Below are 20,138 nucleotides of genomic sequence, written 5' to 3'. Positions count from 1 at the left end.
AATTTATCCATCTGATTTATCTGAATCATTTGCAAACTAGTAGAACATGTTCAGTAAAATTTTATAAGTATTATATCAAGATTCAAAAAAAAATTCTTAAAATTTTGTGGGTACTACATAAAGTGGCTCATTAAAATGAGTGTTAGTGACCCAAATGAGTTGACTATCTTCTATATGAGAAAAATTATGTTGGGATTACTTACAGGGAGTGCCAGAGAAATATGAAAGTTCAAGAAGATATAATAAGAATTTGAACGGTTTTTTTCCATCATTTTTTTAATTATATAGATAATTGAGGGATGATACTATATGCATACACTGAATTTTTTCTCCAAAACTAATGGAATCATCGGAATAAGGATAACATTTTTGTAATCTGGGACACAAAAATATTATTATTAGTTCTTTTGCTTCCATAGTATTACCTAGTTCAAAAACTGAATAGTTTATTCATCGATTGAAATGTTTTACCATTCATTGCCGTTATAGCTGCCACCTTTTTAGGCTGAAATTCTCCTTGGAAAGATTATTTGCTTCAAGTGTAAATATGTGCTTGGCATTTTAACTTGAAGATTTCAATATGATTTGTTCCAATTACCGAGCTGAGATTTGGAAATAATGGAAAAACAGACTCGACTTTCAGGATTCAATATTGATTTTAATTCAATCAAAAATTAATATTTTTAAATGGAAGTTTTCTGGCGAATGCCACATTCATAAATTAGTATTTTTAATCCTTAATATCAGGGACTAAAATGCAAGGGCGGAGTCCTAGCTTTAAATTTTGGGGTGGGTCACCCTTATGGGCTTCGAGTTTTTTTATGGGACCAATTATGTGAATCGCTATCAAGTCCTAACCTCTCAAAACTATATTTATCTTAGAATATAGATAGATTAATTATTATTATTATTAATGTTCTAAGATATTTATACATTTATAAGGTATACAACTTTGCTTCCGCCGTTTTGCTATAGATGGCTTTAGTGGTAAGTGGTAGTCGAAATAAATAGATCGTAAATGTTATACAATAAGCTCAGGTATTCGTAAACATAACGCCATCGAAATATTAGTCGATTTGTGTCTGCATCATAAAGTTATTCTCGATTAAACATGTCAGCTAACGAGCCAAATTCTCATTTGCGGGAGGTTTTAATTTTCTGCTTTAATATGAAGAAATCTGAGGCTCATCAAATGATCTCAAATACCTATGGTGAGGCCGCTATTAGTGAAAGAACATGCCAGGAGTGGTTTCAACGCTTCAAGAACGGTGATTTTGACGTCGAAGACCAGCATGGCGGTGGAAGATGTTTAACGACGTTTGTTTGCTGCTTGTAAGATAAAGAGGAAAGGGATATCTGCATCGCATTGTGACTGCAGACGAAAAATGGGTTCATTACGTTAATCCCAAGCTTAGAAAATCATGAGGATATCCTGACCATGCTTCCACGTCGACGGCCAAACCGAATATTCACGGTTCCAAGGTCATGCTGAGTATTTGTTGGGACAAGCTCGGCGTAGTGTATTATGAGTTGTTAAAACCGACTAAAACAATCACAGGCGATCATTATCGAACGCAATTAATGCGTTTGAGCCGAGCATTTAAAGACAAACGGCCGCAATACAACAAGAGACATGTTGAAGTGATTTTACAGCATGACGATGCTCGACCCCATGTTGCGAAAGTGGTAAAGATAAACTTGGAAACGTTGAAATGGGAAGTCCTACCCCACCCGCCGTATTCTCCAGACGTTGCTCCGTTGGACTATCACTTAATAAATGTATAACCAGTTTTTTACAATGAAGCCTCGAATTTCGGAAAACAACTGCGGAATCAAAGTTGTACTCCTGTGTATTATAATATATTTATTTTCTTATCAGGGTTTTAACCATTCAGGTGGGAATTAATATAAAAATTGAATAGTATATCGCTTGTTTAATATGAAAAAAAGAAGACAATTGGCAACTACAACACAAAATCTAATTTGGTCTGCAAGTTGGAAGCAAAACCACACTGAAATATTGAAAAAACTGTCATTGATATTACAGTTTTTTCACAATTTTCAGTGCAGGTTTTCATTCAAATTGTGAAATTGTTTGGAATTTTGATTAAAGGCGCCTAATGCGCAGAATCAGCATCGTTAGTTCAAAACCCTGCCCATAAGGGCGCCACAATCACGCTTATTTATTTTATCTCTATCCCTAATTTCTAATGGGCATCTCTTGTGTTCTTTGGCCAGGATTCGGAGGATCTGCACTGCACATAGAATTTCTAAAAGAGAATGCTCTGACCATAGAATATTTCATTATGTCATACTTTATCTAACCTAATATTTATATTGAAACAGAAATATTCTGGAAGTACACAATAACATTCAAAATTGAATAAGAACTATCTCGAGTAGGATGACTTCCATACTGAAAAATACATTAAGTTTAGGCCGAAGTGGATTAAATGCATTCAATTCATCTTCTCGATTATACCACATATTTTTACCCACTTTGTGGAAAACTATCGTTCCAAATACCAGCTTCTTGGCACCTAACAATGTACAGTTAGAAATGAATTGCGGTTTCAAAGTTAAGGGCTTTCTCCGAAGAAGGTGTAAAGATTGTTTTTTTGTTAGTAGAGAAGATCGACTGCATGTTATCTGCAAAACACATCCCAGACACAAGCAAATGGCTATGAAGAAGAGTCCTCGTAATACTTGGATTTTGTCTCATGCAACACAAGGAAAAATAAGGCAGTGGTAAAATGTTTTGTAAATTTTGTAGTTCCATAATTTGAATCAATATTTTTATTGTTTGAAATATTCAATAAATAGTTTAGAGATTTATTGTTATTGATTCTGAACCTTATGATCATCAAGATGATTGAATATTTAATTCAATTATTTAATAAGTTTTTTGAATCTTCCATAGTGACATATGAGGAATAGATATGGCAAAACACTAAAATAAATCAACAGTTTTATTAATAATTCAAAATTCATCGAATAGCGCATTAGTATCAACCCCCTCAAGCATATCTTCAAAAATTTTATTATCAACACTGCTAGTTTCTAGCCTGTTAACATTTTCATGTGATGATTCTTTCTGAGTGCTACATGAGGTTGGTTCGTCATTGAAGAATTCTTCAATATCCTTTTGGGTACCAAAGAAGCCTATAATATCTTTGAGTTTTTGATTTTCATTGTGGCAGGGACTGTTTGAACCACCTTCATTTACTTTTACAGAATTATCACTAACTGAAGATTTGATTCTGAGAACATTTAAATTAGGAGACCTAGAATTGACCGAAAATTTTGTATTCTGTACAACTTTCCTAAATGTATCACTCATATTAGAAGGCCCTTTAATTTCCTCTTGTAACAAAGATGTGTTTTGAATAATTTTAGGAGTGTTTTCCAATTTAATCTTGTGATGTTTTCTAGTTTCTTTTATTTTATTTAATATTTCATTTGGGTCTAAATTTTGTAAAATAATTTTTGTAATTTCATCAGATGTCTGTGTCGAACTATTTGTAATTTTTTTTCTGTTAGAGTAGATTGATATAAGGTTGTTTCTGGTAATGGCTAAGAATGGTTCATTATTAGATCCTATGCTTAATACTCCTAAATCTCTAAGAACTATAACAGATCCAACAGTAAGATTGCCTGAATGTTCTTCATACAAGTTGTGTAAAATAGTTCCCTGAATGGTTCCTAAAACCAAAATTTAGGTAAGTGACCTGATCAATTACATCATAAACTTATTCTTTATATTGAATTCAAATTCAAGACCTACCTGTTTTATCTCTGAGAATAAGATTCACAATTGGGTTTTGGATACTATGGCTTCGGATAATATCTACAAAAGCTGCTAAAAAAGGTGCTTTCTGATTTATTAACTTTTTCATTGACATTCTACTTTTAATCCATTGTATATTATATTTTTCAGGAAGCAAAACTTCTTGTGCTTTGTAATCAAGTATCATTTTATTCCACAGTATCTCATTGAAAGAAACATAAGCATTTTGGGATAATATTTCCTCCTAGAAAAGAATGCATAATTTTGTAATTTATATTAAAGAACTTATTACCTTTGTTTCTCTCCTAGAAGAATTATCCATGCTTTCTAATACAGAATTGTTTGGATTTCTTTCGGGAAGGAGTCCTGCTGGACCTGGAAATCTACGTTTGATAATACTACTATCGTTTGTATTTTTCGTGGGTAAGTATTTTTTTGAAAATTGATCTAAATTATTGGAAGCAGGATCTATACTTTCAATATTGAACTTAGGAATTGGGTTCCCAGAACTTGGAACTGAATTGATTTTATCCTCCCTTTTATTCTTGTCTTGTGTCAAATAACTACATTTTTCTAGATTTTCTATAATTGAATTATTCTTCACTTCATATTTTTCTGATTCCACTACATTACTTGTTGTGGAACTGAATATTTTGTTATTTACATTAAATATTCCTGCATTATTTATGACTTCTTTTTTAAAATCTTCCTTTTTTTTGAAATGGAAAACTTTCTTAGTTTCGTTCGATTTTGATGTGTTAATTTCATTGTCAATGCGTGCAACTGAGCTTATCCTAGTCTTCTTGATTAATTGCTCAGTTTGGGTATCGTTATTGGGTCTCTTCAGTGAAGTGTTCGATAATTCACAACAGTTCAAAATCTGAAAAGAAGTACAGATGATTCAAGTGCAAATTAGAGATAATTGAATTAGATCTACCTCATCAAAATCTATATCATCTTCAAACATATCGCAATTTATACATTCAATTCAAAGCTATTTAAAAATAATAACATAATAATTGTCAGACTTTTGAATATCTAACTATTCTAACCAAAGATTAAGGATCTTTGATTCTAACCTAAGTTTTTAAATCCTAATCATAGAGTAATAATCATAGACAATGTTTATTTCTTTATGGTAATAATATAATAATAATATGTTTATTACTCCGAGTACCTGATATCCCACGAAAAACTATACAGTATAGTAAATGTGTTTAAAAATCAAGTTATTCAGTAGATCCGGCTCTTACTTGATGGAATTTAACAAATAAAATAAAACAAAATAATAATTTGTGGAAATTCTTTTGTTTCATTTCATTGAAAAATCAAGATGCATATGCATTCTATTCATCTTGCTAAAAATTAATAAATCGCAGAGTAGAATCTTCCATTTTCAAATTTTCAAACATAAAAATTATTAATTCTTACTCTTAACACTGCTGGCTATAGCACGTTTTCGTTAGATTGGAACCCTGAGAACGGATAATTGTGTTTGTAATTGAATTCGGTATAGCGGGTGATAAATATTATTTATTAGGACATTCTCCTCGTTCTAAAAAGAAAGTAAATCTCTCAAGTAGTCAGTAAGATTTTCATTTCTTTGCGGTCTTATTCTCTTGAGACGAAAGTATCACTATTATGGGTAGTCTGATTAGGTATCCCAGTTTTCTGTCTTGTCCATTATGGTTTCTATTACTGCGTTCAGTATATGTCACACCGTTCGCACCATTCCCACCGTAAGCTCCCTAATGGTGGATTTATGCACCGTACCTAAGAACTAAGACTAAACCTAAGCACTAAGAACTAAGAATTGAACGTTAACAAATCAATGAGGGCGTTTATGCACGTTTCCTAATAACTAAGAACTAACACTAGCAAGCATGGGCGCCCGCAGAAATTGTTCTCAGGGGGGGCAAAATGAAAATTATTGAAAAACGATAAGGCGTCCATGATTGTTGTAGGCGATATTAGTATTCCGTTTCTTTCTATTTCTGTATTTATATTCATAAGTGGGGGGAGGACTGTGCAAAATAAAAATTATGAAGTTTTCCACTTCAACATTTTTTTTAAAACATCAACAACATAGGGTGATGTAAAATAATAACTCTTTTCAATACGAGTCACATTCAATGGAAAAATTTACAAAAAAATAAAATATAAAAAATATGGACAACGGAATGAAATAATTCTTATAATTGTTAATAAATGAAGAAAAATCAACGAGTAATAACGAAATAAAAAATATATACATATACGCTCGATAAAACTATGTTCATAAAAATAATATATGAATAATAATAAATCTTGAAATATACACTGATTGACGTAAACAATAAAGTTTAAAACTTAATACTAAAATATATGATTCAAAATAACACAGAATTGCTCCAGATTGTAAAAACAATAAATAAGTATATCATCAAAATAAACAAATCATAAATTGCAAAAAACAACTCATAAAAACAATATTAATTCTGAAGACAAAATACTTAATCGCTATAAAACAGAGTAGGCATATTTTATTCTAAACTGAAATTTAATTCTGCGCAAAGTGCTGAAACTACGCTCTATAGTACAAGTAGTACATGGTAATGTAAGGAGAAGAATAAGGCATTCTTTGACAGTAGAAAAAAAATTACATTGTCCGATAAGATCATCAATTTTTATGTTTTCATCCATTTGTGATTTAGCATGGGCGCCCGCAGGGGAGGGGGCAGGGGGTGCCATGGCCCCCCTTGATATTTGGATTGCCTAATTTTTCAGCACAACACCCTCAATGGTAAGTAATGGATTCTCAACAATTTTCCGGTTTTCAATGACAATGGATGCCTTATCGTTTTTCAATAATTTTCATTTTGCCCCCCCTGAGAAAAATTTCTGCGGGCGCCCATGGATTTAGTTTAGATAACTACTCATTCCAAATGTTCAATTCACTTTATAAATTTTCAATGTTATATATATTGCCGACCTTAGATGCGAAAGATTCAATATCTAGTAATTTTGAATTCTTTGGCAAAAAATTGAACAAAGAAAAAAGCGTTACATGTTCTTTCGAGAATCTCGTTTCAAGGGCTGAAATCAAATGATCTAAATGAGGGATGAATATACATTTTTTGAAGTAATCTTCAGCTGAATCTACTTCATAATTAGATCTGTACGTTTGTCTACCCCAAATTCGTGGTTTTCAAATCTCTATATTGAGCAATAGATGATGCTTTGGAAAAAATTTCTGTGAAGCATGCATCATCAGAGCGATGTTTTCCACATATTTTATAATTGATTTTATATGACGGTGAAAATCTACAAAATTAATAGAAACACCTTGTAGTGTATTTGCTATTGGTTCCAATATATTTGAATATTTACTTGTTACCGTACCGTCAAACAAATCACAAAAGTGAAAGAGTTTATTGCAGCCCATAACTGAGCAGCTCTTTTTGTTGTTGAAGAATTCATTAAATTTCTCCAGATTTTATAGCAAAGAGAGTTTTGAATATAGTATTGAAGTTTTCAGCGAAAACTCACAAAGATTTATATTAAGCTGACCAACGAGTTTCACAAAACAAAGGAATATTTGGAATCAGATTTCTTCTTAAGATACTCTCTCGAAAAAAAACTATAATGTCATTAACGGTGCCAATGCTATTACAAATTTCAGTATTTTTTCTGATGTCATTTATTACTAAATTCAACCTATGGGAGGCACAACGGAAATAAATTGCTTTCTTGTACTTATCTCTAAAGGCGGCCACTCACGAGGCTCCAATAGTCGAGCGTACGGATAGTTTTACAGTCAGACAGCTCGGGACACGGCCGCACGACTGTAAATCAGAGTATGAACTTGACTGCCCGACTGGAATCTCTTCGACGCTTGCTACCAAACGCTCTAAAAAACGCTTCGTGAGTGGCGGGCATTATGATATTTCGAACCCTGAGGATTTCACCAGCCATTGTGGAGCATCCATCATAACCTTGTGTTACAAGTTTGTCCAAATTCAAACCAGCTACGTGAATAAATGGATCTCTAAATCTTTATCTCCAGCGTCTACCCTGAATTTCAAAAGATCACTAAAATTTCCAGAGTTCTTCTTGCTTTCTGTATAGGCATATCGTGAGTTCCGCAAAAAACATTTGTTTTTATAATCTGTAATTTTTTTTTCTATTTTCTGCAACACTTTTTTTCTTACCTTCATCTATTAAAGACAATAGGAGAGTATATATAAGATGGATTTTTAAAAAAATTGACACGCATGCATTGCGTTCGGTTCCACGATTTTTCTTCACCCAAGAAGTGCTCAACTCGCCTAAAAAAGTTTTCAATTCAAAAAATACCTCTGCCGATTATGGATATGTGTATAATATCTTATGGATATATGTATAGTAATTCCATTGAAAACCGGAAATTGTTGTGAATCCATTACTTTCCTTTTTTCCTTGCCCTTTGGATTGAGAAAGTAATATTGAAGGTGTTGTGCTGAAAAATGAGGCAATCAAAATCTCAGGGGGGCCATACCCCTTTCGAGGTATTCTCGAGCCAATTTTGAAGGTGTTCCCTCTTTCTGAAAATTGTGGTGTTTCATCACGAGATCTCTGATGGAATCGTCAGTTAGGCACTCAGTGATTTCTGCCAAATACCCCTTCCATCTCTATTCTCGATTCGAGGGTAGAATGCGCCCTCTACAGCATTTATTTTCAAGTGTAGGTAAGATCATTGTGAACAGAAGTATTTCGTGGTTATTTGTGATATTTATTGAAGCTAAAATATGATGAATTATATCATCAGTACGGTGAAATGTTGGGATGAGCAACACTTGGTGGTAAACAATGAAAAACAGAGTCCATAGTGTCTTCATGACGAAACCACAAGTGGCTGGCCCGAAAAATATGTCTAAAGTTGAGTAGTTTGTCTACAGTGTAATGATGAAAAAAAATTAGTTGCATTTTCAGAATAAAGTGGTTTTGTCCCTCCAAACAGCAACTTTAGTGTTTTGTGCAGGTAGAAGAGGTATCCTAGCATTATTGAAAACTTTCATTCTATTTGAAGAGAAACGAACTGGGTCAGTGTCATCAATTTCACCTAATTTTAATAATTCTTCTGGAAGTGCAAAAACAGTATACATATACCTAAACCGCCGTGACGTTTTATACTTTGAGCGAAGATCAATTCAACATAAGCTGATGGATGGCAGGTCATTTATGTACAATAAGAACAGTAAAGGTCCTAGGATGGACCCCTGAAGAACACCGAATTCAATTTGTCCGTATTTGATGTTTCAACGTCAGACAGCACTCGTTGGGTTCTATTGGTTAAAGAGCTCTTTATCAGGTCTAGAGCAACCTCTCTAATGCCATAGTAATTTAATTTGCTCAAAAGCACGACATGGTCTATCAAATGCCTTGCTGAGATCGCACGCAGAGAGCCCAAACTTCTACCCCTTATCAAATGAGAAGCTCAGTTAGTGCCGTATCTGTTGATCTTCCACTCAAAAACCCATGTTGTTCATCGCAGAATATACTATGTTTATGATCCTACTCTTGATGACAGCCTCCAGTATTTTGGAGAAAACTAGTAGAACCGAGATTGGTCTAGATTACTAGGACAGCCTCTATATCCGGCTTTGTGTATTGGGATCACCAATGCTTTTTTAAGTTGAGACGGGAAGTATCCCTCAGAGAGACATCTGGTGAAAATCTGGCTTAGTGGACCCGCAACAGAGGGTGAAATTACCTTCAAAACACCTGTGGGTATTCCATAAGCATCCTCTGTACTTTTGTTCTTAAGGCGCTCGGATGATCTTTAAAATTTCCTGTTCACTCACCTTCTGCTTGAATATGGAATTTTTTGGCTTCTTATTTGTTCTATTTATAAACAGCATCGGTTTGATATTTGTGTCCACACATGAGTTAGCTGTGTTCCTGCCTACATCGATGAAAAATCTGTTCAGGTCTTTTTTGTCGATGGTTGAATTTGACTTTTTCTGTTCATTTCTGGTTTGCTTGTTTGTAACCTCCCATATTGCCTTATTTTTATCTTCTGCAGTTTCAATCTTCATCATATTAGCTTCCCTCCTTCACTGGGTCAAAGTTTAATACCAAAATGCGTTTCATAAACTCTCAGTTCAGTAGAGCGTAACAAGATCAAACGAATTTGACCCGAACAAATGCCAAGAAGAGGGAAAAAGGACTCATGCCGAGCCGAGTCGCCAGAATAATCTTGAACAAAATATAATCAGTGAAAACAACAGTATTGTAGACATCTTACTCCCAAGTGAATAAAACTGACAAAAAATTTGTCAGTTTAGTTGTTTTACTCTGTGGTGATGCGTTCCGCTAATTGATAATTATCCGTTTCTTTAGTCGTGATATTAGGAAAATTTCTGTGATAAGGAAGCTAAAATTTTTTTGGTGAAAATTTGAAAATAATACCTATATTCAAGCAAAATTTTTTGTGAGGATGGAGTCACATGAATCTGAAAGTTTAGCAAATTTACATGTGAATGATCGAAAAATTTTGTTGAGCAGCTTACCAGCCGATTATTCATTTCAACATTTGAAAATATTGAAAGGTAAATGTTACTTTTGACAGGAGTAGATTTCGGTCTAATCAAATAATATATGTAATGTTGAGTTGAGTTTTGTTCCGTAGTTTACCGATTATAAATATCAATTTTATGAATCTGTTGGTAACACAGGCGACTTTGAACCGTTTCTTCACATTGTAATTTTTTTGCTATTGTGTATCATATTTATTAGATATACCAAATTTTCAACGAAGTAAGGATGGTGCTAGAGAGCAAACCCAAGCCTCCTACTGTTGACTTTCGCATAAATGAAACAACCACTATGGAAGCTGGAATGCCTGCAGACTACTCCTTCAAGAAACTTACTGAACCAAAAGGTATAGGAATCAGACCTTTTTCTATCACTCTGAACAAGCCTCCACATATTATTAGAAATGAGACCGCCATATCAACAAGATCTTAACACATGAATGAAATCAAGATCGACAGTAATTAGATCTCAATTCGGATTTCAATTTCTCACTGCGTTTTTGTTGATAAAACACACAAAGAGTTTTTTCCTTGGATGATATCGTGAAAGAGTTCCCTTTTTCCTAATTATGTGGTAAAGTATGTTAATTTTCTATTTTCTCGAAGGATTCGCTGTGCTCAGTGTCGGTTTTCGCAGTATCTTCATTTTTGTCTTTCTAACAATTCAGCCTTTAGATTTTATTTTTAACTTCTTTTACTTATTGACCATTTTTATTTAGGTTTTTTATTTCTTTATGGTAGTATTATCTTTTTTCAAGATATTTCATATTGTTATGTTTATGTATACAAACTATCTAAAAATTATTTATACAAATTGTTTGAAAACAAAATATGGAACGGCCATATTCACGAAACCTCTGGTCGAATTTTGACCATTAACAAACCCAACTGCAGCATTCGAGTTCTGGACCTACCTTGTTAATTTAAAGTTTCTAGGAGTGTTCGTGTTTACGGACTGCCAGCCGGGCGTATAGAATCGAATTCAAGAACGGATTCGTTTTCAGTTAGTCAAACCTTATAATTTGAGACTATTTCCGGCTCAGTTAAAAATTACAGATATTTTAACAACAAAATAATCACAGCTTAAGGACAGGTGAATTAGCAAATAAGAACATTTGGAGTCTACTTTGTTGTGACAGAGCATCAATTAATTAGTTTTCACCTTATAATAATCCTAACAAGAGGAAAAGGCATGATAGATATATTGTCGATGTGAGTTGAGACTGTTTTATGGTCTAAAGAAGTCTGAGATGAAATTTGGTGGAGAGATCTATAAAACCTAATAAAGAGCCCTGATGAATCAATGAAGATTCGAAAAGTTGGCAAATTTGATGTAGGTTTTTTTATTTTTATTTATTATTTTTTTCATTTAGTTTTTTGTTCTTATTTGCTAATTCACCGGTCCTCAAGCTGTGATTACGTATTTTGTTGATTGATTACAAGAACGAGATTTGGATACCAGATATTTTAACGAAATGATCAGTCTAGAGAACTTATGCTCAAAAAAGTCAACTGGAGCAATATCAAGTGAATAACTTGTTCGAAAAGATCAGTCGAGATTTTGATCAGAAATTTGTTAACGTTTTGCAAACTTCATTAGTTTTCTTTCTAAAAATTTTATTTTTCAACAAATCACCAAGTATTTTTCATCCAACAAAATTCCTTTTGTATCCTGGATAATTAAAGACAGATTCTCTGTTTGATACTTGTATGCGTTGAAAACATCGTAAAATAAAATTGATATAAATTAATGAAATGAAACACAGTACACAAACTGAATGAAAGTTGATGTTTAAACAGTTGTGCCAACTTGATTACAGAAAAAACTCTGTCAATGGGTTTGATTTAATGCTCCACTGTTTTTTATGAACGATGAAATTCCTGTGTACGCACTAAGAAGTCTAGAAATACTTCATTGAATAGATTTTGTTCAAGAGAATTACATTACTGTTACACAAATTGAAAAAGTAGCTAATACAAAAATTCTGGGGAATTTAGGAGAATAGGTACACACACTTCCAACTGGTATGAGAAAAGTTTTGAAACAAGCTGTAAGAGATCAAATACTCATTTATTTATCTGAAAATAATATTCCTGTGAATGGTCAGTTAGTTTTCGTGAGCATCATTCATGTAAAAGTTCTTCAGTAAATATTTGCGATGGATGTTCAAAGAAAATTGATAGCAATGAGGCTGTACTAGCTGCTTTCTCGGTTTTCAAAAAAGCTTTCGAGACAATTGACAGGAAGTTGTCAGCGAAAAATTTGAAATCCACAGGAATTTCTGGTGTAGCATATCATATCTGAGTAGGATGAAGCAAAAGGTTACACTCAATAGTTTTGAATATCTAACTTATATAAATGATATTGCCAAATGTATTGCGTATTATAAATTGTTACAGCATTCGCTAATGATATGATGCCAGTCATTCTCAGTTAATTTTTGTGTTATTCTTCTCTCGGGGATTGCGGTGATCGGCTCTGATGGAATCAGCAGTATGGCAACTCAGTGGTCCCTGCCATATACACCTACGACCTACATAGCGGAGCACAATGTCCTTAGCGATGCCGTTCTTTCGAAAGATTCGCAGCCCACGACGCTCTCTCTCGGGCTATCAAAGAGTCATTACAAATGATGGAGCTTTTAACGAACGGGGATTTGGAAATAATATATGATTGTTTAATGAATTCGATCCTCTCCAATGAAAATTCATTATCAAATAAAATAAAACAACATAATTTCCGGAAATATTTTAATGTTAGAAACAACGTTTTTCACGACCACTGGCTCCTTCAGGTTAATTTTACAATACTACTTTTTTTTCTGAAATATGAAATCAACCAGAAGAAGCCACAGTAGCTTAATATATTTTTATTCATATATTTTTCTTGTTGAAACGTATGTTTTCACTGAATAAACATTTATTATTATTATTATTAATTTGGACGAATCGAACTCGAAATTGGAAATACTTCCCTTCTCTTTCCTTGGTAATGACAAGCATTAAAAATCGTCGTATTTTCATGGAAACGACATGAAAAATTTCCCTGTAGCTAATTTTGATGTCAATGCCATAGGAAACGATGTAGAAATCAACAAAGTTTTGGAAATGATCAAAGTTCCTGTGAGACAAGTCGTCAGTTTTATCTTGAACTTTTTGAAGAGTGTATGAGCAATTTATAGATATCTTAGGCCCTTATAATGAAACCCGAATCTTCATACAAAATTTCAAAAAAAACACTGATTTTAAGAGAAATTCTTTTGTGCTTGCGCAAAACCCCCCATACATCTGCAAGTGCTGAAATTTCTGCAGAACCACATGTGACCCATCTTGAATTCTAACACTAAAATAGAAATGTGTAGAAACCGAGATATTGATATCCATGGAACGAATTTCATTGAAATCTGCAAGAATTAAAAAAGTTAATGCTATCGAAGGTAAATTCTAAATTCGGAAACCATAAATTTTCACTTTATTTCACTACAAATCTCTTTTTACCTTGGGTAGTATCAGAAACAATAAAGCAATCCCATTAGGTAAAGGCTTTTAAACTTAGAACATTAATAAGAGGAATGGAAATCGCCATGTAACTGATGCATTTGCTTTGATGCCAACATTCGTCACCCCTTGTCTGACGAGACACTATAGCAGTAGCGTAACATAATTTGATTAATTTCGAAATTACCAATTGATGGTCAAAAATAGTTGATAATATGATTTATTCATAGAAATTCTTTCGTGTTTCAAAAAGGTCAATGGTTTTCTCAGTTTAATGATTCAGCTATTGTGAAGTTATGAAAAAAGTATTCCCGATAAAGCATTCAACAATCAATTCAGGATTCTCCACGCCTATGGCTAGCACACACAATCAACTAGCTCGATTGTGATTGGCGACACTAAACTTCTATCTCTCTTGTATTCGGGATCGAGCATAAATGTTTACTTTCTGTTCCTTCTATCTATTTTCTTAGCTCTTAAATGATCAATTCTTGTTTTTTTTCGTACAATTTGAATTAAAATTTCGATTCTAATTCTCTAGCCATGGGCGTCGAAGCGGCCCGCTCGATAAGGACGGGCAGCGTACCAGAGAGAGGTGTGGCCAAGAAGAAGCTCCTCACCAGGTCCATCTGGCTGAACAACAACAAGCTGAAAAGCATAAAGAACCTGGAGCAGATCGTGGATTCCATCCTTGAAGTACCGTCTCAGCTCAGTTGGATCGATTTCTCTTTCAACTACATTAAGGACATAGACGATTGCATCTTAAACTACCCCCATTTGAAGATTCTCTATTTTCATGGCAACTGTATCTCTAAGTTGACTGAGCTGATGAAGCTACGGAAGCTGAAGAACCTGAAGACGGTGACGTTTCACGGCAACCCGATCTCGAACATACCGATGTATAGAGTGTCCATTATGCACATATTGCCCCAGGTGAGTAGACAGTTGTCCTGAAATTGAAAGATGAAATTCTAATTCGATATTTTACGTTCAAAAATAAAAAACTGTCTTTTATTCATTTACCAATTGCACCCACAAATTGTATACAGGATGATTCATTAGCTCACCGACAAACATTGGCATATGGAAGGTCATGTAATTGCAATATCAAAACATTATGGGAACATATGTCCGATTTCAATTGTTTGAGGAAATAAATGGCTTCAAAAATTTCATTCATGTATACTGAGAAACTAACAATACACTTGACAGTTCATTTTCAGTAGGTGTTCTAATGTGTTCTGCTTCAATAAATTTATAGCACTTGGTATTAAGTTCATAAGTTGCACAATGTAGGTACACTTACAGCATGGAAGACTATGCCGATAGCATATTCTCTCATGGACTATGCTTAATCCAATAAGAATAGCTACTGACAATGAAAATGAACCGACAAGTGTATTTACGCTTGTTTCTTTGTTTCAATAAATCATATCAATTATGATTATGAATTTAACTTTTGTAGTCTCTTATTTCCTTAAATAGATAATTGAAATCGGACATATGACAACATGAAATTTTGCAAGAGGCTTGAAATTGTCATTCTATGTACATCAAAATTTGAATTTTCATCTCGAGGCAAAACAAACAATTTTCGGATCATGACTATGATGAACTTGACCTCGGCTTCGTAATCCGAATCTAACCTGAAGTATCTAGGTTTCTTCGAATCAGAGTTATCGTGTTTACGGTCAGACGGCCGTACAGAATCGAATTTGAGAACGGATTCGTCATTAGGAAGTCTAACCTTATCGTCTTATAATTGATATAATCGGTGAACGAGCGCTCAAAAATTGCTAACCGTCATATAACCTCAGTAGTGGAAAGAATATTTTTATGAACACAAATTTTAAAAATTTGAAGAAAAAGCTTTTATCAATTTTTAATGTTATCTGATTTTTCTCATTTAATGTCTTGGGAAAATCAAATATTCTGACAATGGATGTCACTCAATGCTTCTTCGTTCTACATAAATACAGTGGCGACACGAGTGGTTTCGTTTTTGATTGGCTGCCGGTTTCTAAGCCTAAATATGGCGGCTCTTTGTTTACATTCTTCGTATCTGATTTTTGGGATTTATTTCAAAATGTGAGGCCCATTTTATTGAATCCCTGTGGTATTCTTCAGTTGAATAAATTTGTTCTATATACAATCAAATACTATCAGGCCCAATAATTTTAATTTTGACGAAGTGTCAGTTCAGTTCAGTCAATTGTATTTTAAAGTTCCGTGCCTCATTTTCCATTTTTTGGCTCTTTTTGAACGTATTGTCACAGTGTTTAATTAAGTCACTCTACTTCGTCCTTTACTCGTTGAAATTCCTGAAAAACCACTCAAGAACCTAAAATTATAGAAAAAGAACTAACAAATTTTCTAAGATTCACATATCCTTGCATTTCAAATTCTAAAAATTAAAAAAAAAGATAAAAACACCGTGTATACAGGGTTGGGTCAAACATAGTTGGCGATGTTTTTTTTATATGAATTTTTGATGAGAAAAGTATTGTGCTCTGCCCCTGTTCTGTTCTTTCTTCTGATTTCTTGCATTTCATTTTTAGATCTTGAACTTGGACTTCTTCCCGATCATCAAGAATGAGAAATTGACGCCACCCCCCACCGAAACCCTAAAAATCATTCGTGATTATGAAGCCAAAGAAAAAGCAGCTGCCAAATGAATTTTTTTTTAATTTCATTTTTCAAAATGAATAAACTGATATTCCACTTTCTTGAATTTTATTTCTGAAAGTCCGATGTTTTTGAATCTTTCAAAAAAATTAATGTTAATAATAATAATAATAAAATTGTGTACCTACTCATCTTTCGAGTTTCAGGGAGAACTCTATACAATGAAATTAGGTCGAATGATGATGAATTTATTATGAAATGCATAGTAGTCGAATCATTTATTCAAACGTTATCAATTAAATACCGCAAATTGTGGTTAAGATTTTATCAAATTTAGTTTTTCTGATCTTTATAGTTCGGATAAGAAATGATAAGTAGAAGCAGAATATCTATATCGATATGAAAATTCATCATGATATTTTACAGGTTTCGTCTCCTAGAATTTATAATAGTGAAATAAAGTTTCAGAGTAGTTTCGGATCTCAAATGTCGCGTTAAGATCGATACTGGGCAAAAAACTAGTACATCAAGGCTGTAGTTAAAAAAAAATTCGCGGAAGTCTGTACTTGAGCTCTGAAAAATATTATTAGTTTGTGACCAATAATTACACAATAATATTATTAAAACAGGGTCTTTCAAAATTGGAGGTATAAAGAAAAAGGAAAGATTTCTTTTGTAATTTATCAATAAAGTATCAAAACTTATAGCTTATCAACTGGATCTTCATAAAAATTTGGATTTTCCGGAGGATTACTAGAGAATTGTTTGAAATTTTTCTCTCGAAATCGGTAGCAGAATCAACAAAAAGTATAGTACTAGACTAAATACACTTTTTACGTTTTTTTAAACTACCAGTGGTTTACCAAAAAAAAGTTCTGAAGGAAAGAAGCGGCCACTGTTCCAGAAAAATCAGATTATTAGATTATTTGCATAAAAAATCAGGACATGAGGCAAACTTTAAATTGGAATGAATATCTATGGCAAATTTAAGTTCAATATCTTGAGAAGGAAAAGTGCTATGAGAAAAATCTTAAAAAAACATTGAATTTGTTCATGGGATCCTTTTTTCTCTCCAATCTCCAATTCAGGAACCGTATACCGGGTGAGTTTTTTCAAGTTGAGTCAGTCAAAAATCTCAAAAAGAAACATCCAGGGAATTTTTGATACTCTGCGATGAGTCCACATTACGAGCTTCAAGTTTGTTTACTGCATTCATTTTCAAAGTCCACTCCATAAAGCAGTACCGATCACGCGTAACATATATCACAAATTGAATCTCAATCTCAACTTTAGATCAAAGTCCGAGCAGCTCATACACTCCTGAACTTTTGGAACGTCTACCTAGCCTGTTCTATGTGACTTTTGATTTTGATGTCAGACGTCCACTTTTCAGAAAAACATGTCCCCATGTACCTACTATAAGAACTATCGAAAATTAAAAATGAATATTGAAAAAGAAATCCTAACATTTCAGTCATAACAGATATCATCGGGTTGGAATTTTGGGTGTATATTAAGAGTAACAATTTCAAGCCTTTTGCTTTTCATGTTAATAGCGTCGTCAAAATTCAATTCAAGTAAAATTCAATAAAAAACTAATAATTCACGATCGATTTTGTGTTTAAAAGTACAAAAACTTCAAATTTCGTGTGAAAAGCGTCATTATAACCATGTGACATTCAAGCTGAAGACGCGGTGAAATCATTTTGGAATTTTTTAATTTTTTATCACAGGCTCACGCCTCTGTGATTATATGTTTATACCCTGTAGCTTACAGAATAAACCATATCCCCCGACTTTTGCCTAAAAAGTCGGGGGATATTAGATCCCCCGAATATATATTATTATTATTATTATTGTCCTTTGAGGGAAAAATAGCATGTTAACTTCGGAGAAGAGCACTTCTTGTGGCTTCGCTGAAATTTTCCACATTTCAGTCTCGCCACAAAAAATCACTTTCACTCCTAATGATACCTACAATGCGCTATTTTTTCATCGACCTCGAAATAACAATGTACCTATTTGAAATTATTCATTAATGAAGCATAATGAATGATTCCTAATTAATGCTACATTACAACGGAATAGATATTTCATGAGCTATTTCCCAGATGGAGGTGAGATCCAAGTGTCAAGCAAATTTGCAAAGAGATTACCAAACCACACATAACTTATGGATGTTTTTTTTAAAACTCGTTTTTATTGAAAACACTACTGAAATCAATAAAATATTGAATACACAGCTCTTCAAAAGTTAGGGAACTCTGAATTTTTCTACAACACACGTATATAATTTTATGAAATGTGTGTATATAAATAACTGATAGCATAAATACACATTAACAGCTTCTGTGGTTATTTCTTACTTTACTATGCTTTTTAAAACAATGATTTGAAAAGAATAAATATATGTATCTCCATTCTGTCTTTAGTTCCCTAACTTTTGAAGAGCAGTATATTTAGTATTCAAGGTAACATTATTGTAGTATTCGCATTTACGCTTGATTATCATTGAATAGATGTATAGGATATACTGTTACATCCTTCTGAAGGTACACAAGATATTAACATATATAGGCCAATTTCGGTGATTAGCTAATACCATGGCAAACATTTTTGAAAAGTGTTTGAGGGAGAGGTTGATGCATTTTTTAAAAACCTGCAATCTTATCTATTCAAGACATTATGGATTCCTGAAACAGCGATTTACAGAACATGCTATATTCGATCAAGTAAATAGTATTAATTATCAATATCAAAACAATATAGTGTAGCCGTATTTAGTGATCTTCGATACAATTTCCAATCAAAATTTATTATGACGCCTAGAAGAACATGTTATACATGGGGGCCCGCTTAAATTGATCAAGAAGTATCTACGAAATGGAAATCAGGTTGTAAAAATAAATTCAATTCAATTTATTCATCAAAAATTTCTGACGTTACTTGTAGGGTAGGTAAATTTCGATGTTTTAGCACTACAACAAGTCAGAGGAGATAGACAAAATCTGATACCCCATTACTGTTCTCTCTTCCTGAGGAACAAACGAGAGAAGTATTCATTTTTGGCTACCTAATTTTGTTTTCGAGTTATAAGCGAAAATTGGACAAGTGATCAAAAAAATATATTCTGTTAATACTGATGATAGACTTCTGAAATCAAAACATTAAGGTTGTAGACTACTTTGCGCTGAAACTGCAATTCCGCTAGATGGAGCTACCCGAAATTTTTTTTTTACTTAGAATTCAGTGGCGTGCTAGACTTTTTCGCTATTTTTTCAATTACGAAGTTATGACCTAAAGTTATTTTTTTTTTTGAAAGGGAACATAGATTTCTTTGCCTTTTTTTTTTCGAAAGCTCAATTTTTACTAATTTCAATAATATACAACATCGTACCGTTCGTATCAATGTAAATAATATAAAATGGTCAAAAACCTTTTTTCATCTAAGAGTCTCAATATTTATATGATTTCAACTGTTGATGAGCTCAAAAGAATGGAGCTTCCTATAACAAGAGAGTCTCCTACCGCCAATCTCATTATTTTTATGCTTTTTACTGATTAATACAAAATTCGAATCTAGATATATTTTAAAAATTCTTATATCTCAAAATGGATTCGGAAATAACAAAAAAATCCACATGATCGATTGTTTCAATCGATACTGTTGTAAT

At 33.1% G+C, this 20,138-nt stretch overlaps 2 protein-coding genes across 4 annotated transcripts; one reads left to right on the top strand and one right to left on the bottom strand.

Annotated features, from left to right (window-relative positions):
* Positions 1-2,503: 2,503 nt before the first annotated feature.
* On the bottom strand, positions 2,504-4,856 carry LOC123676251. The gene is made up of 4 exons (XM_045612036.1): positions 4,725-4,856; positions 4,080-4,667; positions 3,785-4,031; positions 2,504-3,702 (listed from the first exon to the last, which is right to left on the bottom strand). The coding sequence occupies exons 1-4, from the start codon at positions 4,752-4,754 to the stop codon at positions 2,981-2,983; spliced, it is 1,587 nt and encodes a 528-aa protein (XP_045467992.1). The 5' UTR covers positions 4,755-4,856; the 3' UTR covers positions 2,504-2,980.
* A 5,293-nt stretch (positions 4,857-10,149) lies between these two features.
* LOC123674943 (leucine-rich repeat-containing protein 51-like) lies at positions 10,150-16,562 on the top strand. Of its 3 annotated transcripts, XM_045610124.1 has the most exons (4): positions 10,216-10,356; positions 10,544-10,688; positions 14,381-14,772; positions 16,398-16,562. In XM_045610124.1, exons 2-4 carry the CDS (start codon positions 10,571-10,573, stop codon positions 16,512-16,514), a joined length of 627 nt encoding a protein of 208 aa, XP_045466080.1. In that variant the 5' UTR covers positions 10,216-10,356; positions 10,544-10,570; the 3' UTR covers positions 16,515-16,562. The 3 variants fall into 3 exon arrangements, with proteins under 3 accessions (XP_045466081.1, XP_045466080.1, XP_045466079.1); XM_045610125.1 differs by lacking the exon at positions 10,544-10,688 and having other exon boundaries at positions 10,150-10,356; XM_045610123.1 differs by lacking the exon at positions 10,216-10,356 and having other exon boundaries at positions 10,363-10,688.
* Positions 16,563-20,138: the final 3,576 nt, after the last annotated feature.

This window comes from Harmonia axyridis, chromosome 3 (genome assembly GCF_914767665.1).
Source record: "Harmonia axyridis chromosome 3, icHarAxyr1.1, whole genome shotgun sequence".
NCBI classification, from domain to species: Eukaryota; Metazoa; Arthropoda; class Insecta; order Coleoptera; family Coccinellidae; genus Harmonia; species Harmonia axyridis.
This window is presented reverse-complemented; position numbering and strand designations above follow the sequence as displayed.

What these genes read in the sequence shown, in the direction of transcription:
- LOC123676251 (XM_045612036.1), bottom strand. Translation starts at nt 4,754, where the DNA reads ATGTTTGAAGATGATATAGATTTTGATGAG. An exon ending in CTTCTAGGAGAGAAACAAAG is followed by an intron (nt 4,032 to 4,079) that starts GTAATAAGTTCT and finishes ATTCTTTTCTAG; the next exon opens with GAGGAAATATTATCCCAAAA. An exon ending in TATTCTCAGAGATAAAACAG is followed by an intron (nt 3,703 to 3,784) that starts GTAGGTCTTGAA and finishes TTTTGGTTTTAG; the next exon opens with GAACCATTCAGGGAACTATT.
- LOC123674943 (XM_045610124.1), top strand. Translation starts at nt 10,571, where the DNA reads ATGGTGCTAGAGAGCAAACCCAAGCCTCCTACTGTTGACTTTCGCATA. An exon ending in GAAACTTACTGAACCAAAAG is followed by an intron (nt 10,689 to 14,380) that starts GTATAGGAATCA and finishes CTAATTCTCTAG; the next exon opens with CCATGGGCGTCGAAGCGGCC. An exon ending in TTATGCACATATTGCCCCAG is followed by an intron (nt 14,773 to 16,397) that starts GTGAGTAGACAG and finishes TTTCATTTTTAG; the next exon opens with ATCTTGAACTTGGACTTCTT.